General features: G+C 38.0%; 1 protein-coding gene across 3 annotated transcripts in view; it reads left to right on the top strand.

The window, feature by feature from the left end:
- The window catches only part of TECPR2 (tectonin beta-propeller repeat containing 2), a 37993-nt gene extending 28499 nt beyond the window's left edge, over positions 1 to 9494 (top strand). For all 3 annotated transcript variants that reach the window (XM_042813327.1, XM_042813328.1, XM_042813329.1), the window contains 3 exons: positions 7158 to 7299; positions 8554 to 8703; positions 8953 to 9494. In XM_042813327.1, coding sequence (XP_042669261.1) covers positions 7158 to 7299; positions 8554 to 8703; positions 8953 to 9107 — 447 coding nt within the window. In that variant the 3' untranslated portion in view covers positions 9108 to 9494. The remainder of the gene's footprint in view (positions 1 to 7157; positions 7300 to 8553; positions 8704 to 8952) is intronic.
- The last annotated feature ends 258 nt before the right edge of the window (positions 9495 to 9752 follow it).

Consider the following 9752-nt stretch of genomic DNA (forward strand, 5'->3'; position numbering starts at 1 on the left):
ATTCGGTCATTTTCTGCTTGAAGAAGGAAATGGAAATTACCTTTCACTTGCTTTAAGTGCAGGAGCATTCTCAAATAACATAATTTAAAACCGACTGCGGATATTTTGTTCCCTAGTAAATGTCAAAACTGATGTGACTTGCCATATCCCAGATCTCATGACTCGTGAGCAGCTATAGGCTCTGCTTGCACAGTGTCACTTCTTGTTTGAGGAGTGCTGTAATTGAGCAGCATCTGCTATTGCACAGCTTCACAGATGTACTCAGGGACAATAGCTCTGTTTAGATTTTATGCAAAAACAGTGAATATAATTCCAGTTCAGTTTTTGTTCTGTGATTCCATATGGCTTTTTCAAAATCTGGACCGGAGCTGTTCTCACTGTTTTGCTCCCTTCATAAGTCCTGACTGCAGTATCTCTTCATGAAAAGCAGCGTTTTGTGTTCTCTGCTCCCCGTCTTCTGAAGTTGTGGATGAGAGAAAGAAGTGATTGATGATACTACAGTATCGTGAACAGTAGTAGTTATATAGTCTTGTAGTCTTCTGCACTTCATCCGTTTTATTCTGTGGTTTAAATGTCAAAATTATGTAGTTAAGCTGCTTTTCGGAAGCAGCTTTAAAGGCATTGACAAAGCTGATCAAAACTCCTTGATGAAATGGTTTTAGTCTAGGAAATTAAAAGTGTTTTTCATTCCACTCTTAATATTCAAAATAAAACCATTGTCTGCATTTACTTTAAATGTAATTGTATTTAGTATAAATAAATGCCATGATACAAATATATGATAAATTATAAATAAATGTCATTTTAAAAGGTTTACATTCACATTTAGTTACATAAATACATAATTAGTAACATAAATACATAATAAAATACAAATACTGAGCAAGCAGCATAAATATTAACATAGATATTATGGAGTGTGTGTGTATGAGGCTGCACGTATATTCATTAAATGTAATGCTTTTTAAATTTGTCATCCAAAGAAACAGTCAGAAACCAGAGAAAAGACTGATACAGTCAGTAAGACTAACATGGGTTATTGTAAAGCACAGGTTGATTAGAAGTTAAAAATTACTTTCACCTGAAACATTGTTTTGACAGATCTCTAAAAGTTGAAGGTCCCTTTGAAAGTAGTTCTTAATAAGTTTGGAGTTTGATTTTGGGCACATACTGAAAAAGGTGCTGAAGAAAAATCTGATTTTGAGAAATGCTTTTTAAAATCTACAGTAAGGGTTCTGTTAGATAAGTAGAACTTTTATTTAAGAGTGGATGGATGGAAATGGATGCAAAGATGAGGACAAATATTTGTAATGAGTTGCAGTCTATTTCTTGTAAACAATCTATCTTAGTCTAAAAATAAACATTTTATTAATTGCAATTTGCTTAATTACTACTCCGTGCTCTTTCATAAGCAAAATATTATAGAAAATGAAATTGTAAAAGCTCTTTTATTAAATCAAGAGGCTTATTTAAATATCTGTCCAAATGGTGGAAGGAAGTTATTTGAAAAGACATTTGCTGCTCAACTGCTGCATAAAGCTTTTTTGATTCTTTGTAGCTCCCGGGGTCGGCAGCAGAGTGCTGCTTAACTCAGTTTGCCATAAAATGAACTCTTGCAATATAGACTTTTCAAGTTAGAGAATCGTTGATTACTGTTCCCATAAACAGCCAACTAATTGCCTTTCTGTTTTAAGCTTGATATCGCAATTGAGAGCAGATAGCTTCCCCAAGATCAGTAAAGATTCTATCTTTTCCATATACACACACTAAAGGAACAAAGCTAAGTTATGGATTGTTCACCCTTTCACTGTTATTCAAAAATTCTTAAAACTAAGGAGCAACTGTTAGAAATAGCATTTGAAATTTTACTAATTTCTATGCCATTCTGTCTGTGTGCAAAAATGAGTGCACAGTGGATTTCCTTTCTTTTCTAAACCTTCAGTTTTCATAATCTATGTTCAGCATAAGGAGAGTGGTTATGCCTTACAAATGTCAGTTAGAAATGGTTGCCAGATCTTTGTTTCCTTTCCTATCTTTGAGCTCAGCTTACCGTACAGAACACACAGTACTAATCTGGAGACTTTCTTCCCTGCTTTGCTGTTGCATTTTTTGGTGAGGTTCCTGTTAAGGCCGGTTCTCTGTTAAGTCGTGCTTCACAGGAGGAAGTGATGAGCACTTTTTTTTTTTTTTTAATAGATGCCAAAATCAAAGCTGAACTGTAATAGGGGCTCTTTTGAAACAATTATGCAAGGAGGGTGAGGAATTTTTTCTGCTGGGAATGCTTTGTCATTTATACTTCAGAATCATCCACACTAGTGTTGAAAATACTTGCTGTGGAAAACTATTATTTCTGGTGCATAATCCACATGACTGTTCTTTCCAGACTGTTTTTGCTAGCACAGAATAGCTTGCTCTGCTTAACTGTTGTGTAGATGTCTTTGTGCACTGCTGTGAATTCTACTTTGGGGTGATGCTGAGAAGAGAGCTGTACAGGAACTATCTTTCATTAGGTCAATTATAGTTAGATTGAGATGCAAAACATGAGGCCTTCTACTTACCTGTAGACAAGACTGGTCTGTTGTTCCATATATGTTTACTCATGCGAAGCCTCCCAGAGCCATTCCTCCAGGAAATCCTCTCCCCACTGTTTTCAAGAAGATGTAAAGGAAAACTGCAATTGGCAGCAGTCACACTAGCAGTATTGAGGTGGGTTGCAAATAAGCATATGGGATCAAAGCTCCTGCTGCTGAGTGTTTTGCTTAGCTTATTCAGAATGCCACAGTGTTTAACTTCAAATATATACTATTCTCCATAGACATGCAACTTTCTTGTACATTACAGAAATGCACTTTAAGCATTTTACTAAAGTTGTTTCATGTCCATTGTTCGGTGCTTACTGTCTTCCTTTTTATTGCAAGTCAGGAGCAACTGTTGTCACTGTATTTCACTGTATTTTACTGCTTTGGAGCCTTCTGGTACTTGTTTTAAGGCATTGCTATCATCATGTTCAGGAAAGCACACATGTAGCCTGTCACATTCGATAGCAATTGTTATCAGCACCAGAAGCCTTGGTGCACTAAAAGGATACACAAAATGACACACACTCAGAAAACCGAGCAGACGATTTTTCCAAATCCTTCTGAAATAAAAATCTTTATTTGCTTTCTGACAAGACTTAACTAACACTGAAACAGAAACAGTGAGAAGCTTTCCTTTTCATGCTTTCAGTTGCTCAATACCACTAGCAGCCTCAAATCTGAGCTCTTGCAGTCAGCTTGTGTTTCTTTTAGCTAGTGCTGTAATGCTTTGCGTTATTATAATAATTTTCATTGCCTGTAAGAAGCAGCTGTTGTACTAAATATTCTGGAAACATGTTATGGACCTGCTGGAGCTTTAGTGTGTTGAATAGTCACATGGGTTTGATGTGACCTTTTCTAGGAATTGATGCCATGTGTTGTAGTCTCTTGCATATTTCTGTGAGAAAATGGTTGGGATAAGAACTAAAAGTCGACCAACGTCAAGAGAACAGACTCCATGCCTTCTTGCCCTTTCTTCTTGGTTGCACTAGCCGTTAACTGGAGGTATGGAGCTAAGACTGTGGTCTGTTTACTCACTGAAGTCTAAAAGTGGAGGAAGGAGTCATGCTGCTTGTTGTAAGGCTTCCGAGGAAAAGAATGCTCTAGTTTTCGAGTCAATAAATAATCTCTGACAATTCTATGGCAGCATTACTGAAAAACACGTGGCTTCCAGGAAGACTAAACATAGATTCGTAATCTTTCCTGCTCTTGTATACTGCCTTGAACTTTTCTACAGAGAAAAAAAGAGGTAATTAATTTAGCAATCTGCTCTCCTTGAAGACTGAGTGCAAACCATTCTGTTTGGTACTGCTCTCACATTGCTTGTGCTTTCTTGATATTTAGTGGTTGTAAAACATTTTCACTATCTTTCAAATGAAGCTCTGAAAATAACGTGCAGCAGTCAGGTTTATATTACAGAATCTAAGTTGTATTCTTTCTTTGTCATGCTACTTTATAAGGTCTGGATGTCTGTTAGCAATCAAAATAGTCATATTAGTCTGATCTACGGATAGTGCTTGATAGTGGGGGAAATATCTCAGATGTGATACTCTTTCATCCTGGCCTTGGAGGATCTGAAGGTTTTTCTGTCTTTTGAATGCGAGTAGAACACCCATGCTGCTTGCAACCACTAAACCATTATCTTAAAAAAGAGGGAAAAGGGACTTAATGAGACTGAGAATATTATGTTTAGTCTTTCTCATCCTGGGTATTTGCAGTAGAAAAGAGATAGTGGAGGCCTGCCAATATATGTCTGAATAGTGACTTGGAATGCATTCTGATGCCTTTTTGGTGATGCATGCACTCTCCTTGACAGGGAACTGTTTTGGGTTCATCTGTGACTGAAGCAACTACAGCAAGACGGGACTTCTGAGTAGTAGTTCAGGGACGGAAGGCTGCATTAGTTTTTATTTTAGATTTTATTTGATTCCATTGTTTAAACAGAGGGCTTGCACTGAAAATTTCTTGGTGGTCTGCAAAAGGAATGGAAATGATTTGTGTAGAATTACAAGGTTAATGGGCAACTTCAAGTTTACTTCATTTTGTCAGCACTGTTTTGTCATCAGACATGTTAGTGCTAGCAGACTATTTTTCATGATTCTTGTTTATAGCAGACAATTAAGATATTCACAGCTCTTAGCATGTAACTTGAAGAACTGAAAAGTACATAGTTGGCTTGTGTGGCAGTACATGATGTATTGGGAAATCTTTGTTAGCAAAAGATGGAGAGAGACTGAGGTTCTTGTAAGTAAGGTGCAAGACCAGAGGACAGGAGGATGTGTGTTTGTGGAGGATGTGTAGCCATCTGGTGTGTTTAACACCTCTCAGAATTGCCTGTCCCTGTTTCACGGTGTCTTGTCACTGCTTTGTTCCCAGAGCTATTGGGTATCACCACATCACCAGCTGTCCTATAGGTCCTGTCCTCTACTGCCAGTGGCACATCAGAAAGCTGCACTGGTGTAGGGGCTTCTCTTCTAAGAGCACTGAATGCTGCCATCACAGTCTTGCCTGGATCTTTTGTAATGACAGTGAGTAGGAGGATTATTTCCTTGATGCAAGTTTGTCAGAAAGAACTAAGTAACCAAAAGCAGAATATCCAGAGAAGTGGGAAAACTCAAAAAGAGAACAGGAGTTTATTTAAAGAAAGCCAAAGAATGACAAAAATTTTTGTCCAAGCTTGTAGATTTATTAGGACTCCATAAATTCCATTTATTTCTTGGATACATCAGTGCTGCAGGGTTGGGTAGAGGTAGTTTGATTATACTTAAGCCTGCAGTTGAAGCAGAAGCTGTCTAGCTCTCTGTGGTGCAACTCCTTTCATGCAACCCCTTTGGGATACTTTATTTGCTTTACCTAGCTTGTAGTACCAGCAATTCTGTAGTAATGCATAGGCTTAGAACCTAGGTATAAGCACTCAATAAGTCTTTCTGGATGAAAATATTCCTCCAGTTATTTCTAAGGGAGCTCTCCTTTAGGCAAACGATAGAGGAAGAGAGGAATGATTTCCTGATATGGGAGAGTGGAGAGCAAGGTGCATAGATCCCAACAGATCAGTAACAAGGGTCACACCAGGCTGCTCTTCACAGTTTGTACTCAGTCTGCATAAGCTGTTACTAATTGCACAGCTTCCTTGAAAGCAGGGACCACAACATCAGAAATACAGAGAGTGATGTGATGAAGATGGAAACAGCACTGTGGTGAGATGCACTGCATGGCAGTGATGTGGGGAGGTGAGCAAGCTGAAGGAAGGAGCCAGAATCAAAGTAATCATAGAGACAAATTAGAAAAGAGGGAGGAAAAGAGGAAGGGAAACAGGTGTGAGGATGACTGCAGGTGTAGAGGCAGCAAGACAGGGCATATTCCATGGGTTATTTTATTTTTTTCTTTCCCTTTTTTCAATGTCAGCTCATGGGAGATGGGGGGGAGGGTTGGTGATGGTGTTGGAGGATGTTTTTTTGTTTGTTTTTTCTGCTGGTGTTTTTGGTTGTTTTTTTTGGTTTTTTTTTTTTTTTTTTGCAATCTAGTAGTTTATTTGTGACATGACAGAATAACAACTTGAAAGTAACCAGGTAATTATATATTCTATGTATTCTTTACTGTTCAATACAAATAGCATTTTTCTGTAAGTGTTCAACTTGCAGCCTTTGTCAATTTACTGTGACCAGAAATGCAAACATTTCTTCAAGTCTCTACCAGCTCCATGCTTCCAGCATGTGCAAATACCTGATGAGAGCACAAACACAAGAAGACAGTCTGTCAAAGGTCTTAAAACCTAAATAGACAGGATTGGTTTGGAGTTTCAAGTCAAACTTAGTTATAACTGGATCAGACCCATGTTAGCAGCACAATTTCAAAAGCAAGAACAAAGCAGGTAACTGTTATGTACACAGAAGGCCATCTGGCATTGGGTTGCGTGTTCTTATAAACACAGAGATTATGATTCTGTATTCCTCTTTGTATGTTAATATGCACAAAGAGCAGCTTGCTCTTAGGTTTGTCACACTGGCTGTTGAGCTTAGGCCTGTGAGGTTATTGTGAGAAATGCAGTGCTTCTGTCAGATGATGACATATTTCGGGGCATCTTACTGTTGTCTCTGGTGGAACATTTTTTGAGCTGACGGGGAGAAAAATCCTTTTCTTACCTGCATTTTATTTAAAGTGTGTGGCTTTCCCTTCCCTCCCCACCACCAAAGGGATATTTGCATTCGCTAAACCTGTTAGCTAAATATATCAGCCACGAAATTATCATTGTTGTTTTGATCTCTTTAAAATTCTTTGGTCAGTAAAACTGATTTTTGCCAGTAGTTAAGACAGATTTCCATCAGAGCAAATAGAATAAAGGAGAATGGGAAGAGCGTGTCACTTGGGCTTGCCAATAGATAATGGTGTGGATATTCTACAGGTGTGGCTGCTCCAGTACTGCAGTGGGCTGTGGTGAATTCCACAGTTGTATTCCTATAAAATGACATATGGGGAAGAGGGCAGTTCACTGTACCGTTGCTGAGATGAGACATTCAGACCTACATATATATGTATATATATATATGTACTAAATTTAAATATTGCACTTGAATTTTATAGCCAGTAGGAATCAACTTGGTCAGCATTCACTCAAGTCCAAACGATCAGATGCTGTGGGCCATTGACAGCAAATGGAATGTCCATGTACGAGTGGGAATTACAGAGGAAATGCCTGTAGGCACCGACTGGGAGCATGTACCAGGTAAAAAAAAAACCAAACCTAAGGCATGAATTCCTTGTGCTTTCTGCTGTTTGCTCACTGTGATTTTTTTATCCATGTTGCGTTTTCAGTTTGGTAGTAATGCATAAATCAGAGATGTTTCTCAGCAATCATGTATGTTTATTTATAGAAACGTCTGTGAAGCATTTGATAAGGATTGTCTGTGAAAGAAGATCTTGATTTTACTTAAACACATTGTATAGTTAACTGAAGAGAAATCTGATTCTGGCATGAATTTATATTGTGTGCTATTTCAGGCTGCTGCTGCTGGATTAATAAATGCCACATTTACCTTTGAGTTAGGATTAAAGTAGTGTTCCTAAGCAATAGGAAACCACTGTGCTTTCAGAAGTTCTGTATTGAAAAGTGATATAACACAGGAGTTTCCATCTAGATGTGGCTAACAGGAACTTAATGTTATTTTGCACATCTTTCTGTTAATCCTGTGTTCTGGATGCATTCTGATTTAAGTAATTATATTTTTGCCTTGCATTTATGTAAAATTAAATCTTAGTTGCTCCTTTTTAAATAACTATTTGTTGATGCTGTCTGCTTTGTAAAGATATTTCAAAGTGCATGGCACTTCAGTTGCAGAGAACTTGCTTTATTGTGAGGAGGAATGAAAAAAACCAACAAAAAAAACCAAAACCAACCAAACGCTGATGCCCACAACGTCTATGATGTTAACCATTTTTAGGCAAACTAATGTTGTAAATTTCAGATTTTACCATCTGGTAGTAAAATACAGTGGAGGTTCCAGAAATAGGTTTGTAAAGACTATCTGGTCATTGCTTCTGGCTGTGGCCACAGAGCAGAGTGTATCCACACTGTGAGATCAGTATGGTCAGTAGATAGATGCCATGTCTACAAAGTCCACAATGAAAAAGCCTTCTTCTTTGTAAGTGCTCTGTGTACTGCAAGTGGCCTTCATTCTTATATTCTGTTTACACAGGGCCAGAAGCTCAGATGCTATTTGAAGCTTCTCTGTTCTGCTCCCCTGAAGTTAGCGGAAGGAAAAATGCAGTCCTGCATTGTCATCTTGCCAATCCTTTCTTAGGAAGCGTACAGGGAAATTTAGTTATTTCTGTCTGCCTTTTATAACGGAGAGTGCCTTTCTAATATTAATGTGAGAGGATATAAAAATATTACAGTCTTGCCGTCCTATTAAGCTTTTCAGTGAGTATATTTAGTACAGAAGAAAGCTTGTGATTATTGCCTTTTGATGGTTATCTTTAGGTTTGCAGGCATGTGAGCTGGCTGTAAGTACAAGGACCGTTTGGGCACGCTGTCCGAACGGAGATGTGGCTCGTCGTTACGGTATTACTGACAAGAATCCAGCAGGTGACTACTGGAAGAAGATTCCTGGAAGTGTCGCACGTTTAACAGGCAAGTGGGTTCTATGTGCTAATTCAAAAGCATTGTGATGTCTGCTTTGATTTCTGCCTGATGGTGTTCAAGCTGACCATAAGCAGGGAGAGCTTCATGGCCTGGCAGTTTCATCGAGGAGCTTTTATCACATCAGTAAAAACCTTCCCTAGGTACAATTAGAAAAAAAAAAAATATCTAAATGTTATTTACCTAATGTTACTGGACCCTTCTACTGTTATTATAAGATGTCTAATTCATGCTTTACAGTGACCCCTCTGGATGAACTGTGGGCCATCAGTACTTCAGGATCCCTTCTCCAGCGCCTCACTAAGACCTTTAGCCATTCCCATAACCAGCAGAAAAATGATACTTCTGTTCTGCTTCACCCTGATGATTTTGAAGATGAATGGGAAGTGATATGAAGTCCTTCAAGCTTGTGAAGCAGTGAAAAAAATAGAAGGGCATATAGAACTTCTGTAATGTATGTACAGAATGTTGGATGTAAAAGCCACTCATACTGGACCTTGTGATATTAGCACTTTTGTATTAAAAAACTGACCTGTTAAATAGCCTCTAAGCTGTGAGTTCTGATGTTTGTTCCAGTCTCTCTTGAGAGACTCTTTAGATGTGGCATACTGCAGTTATACTGTACTACTGTAGCAGCTCCTTTGGAAAACATAACTCTTTAACTTAATCTGATTAGCAGTGAAAGTGACTATTTCACAGTAGCATGCACACTAATACATGTGTACTTACTTTGAGAAGAAATTCTATTGCATTAAATATTTCTCTACATCAGAAACGTTAAATATTTCTCAATTTCTTTTTTTATGTGGAACTCCAAACTGTTAGAAATGCTCTTCAACTATTGTATATGTTTAGAATGACTTTTCTCTTGCAGCATGGAAGAAAATAAAGGAAGGTATTTCCTAGAGAGATCTTAGAACATCCTGATTTCACAGTGTTGAAATGAGCTTAGTTTGGTCCATTTCCATGTAAACGTCTGTAAGGCTATACTAACATTCAGCATTTAGAAATTTTGTTTCTAGCATGAGAAGTTTGGATTG

The sequence above is a fragment of the Centrocercus urophasianus genome, unplaced genomic scaffold (genome assembly GCF_019232065.1).
Source record: "Centrocercus urophasianus isolate 14NV4802_14NV808 unplaced genomic scaffold, USGS_Curo_1.0 seq_14, whole genome shotgun sequence".
Classification (NCBI taxonomy): domain Eukaryota; kingdom Metazoa; phylum Chordata; class Aves; order Galliformes; family Phasianidae; genus Centrocercus; species Centrocercus urophasianus.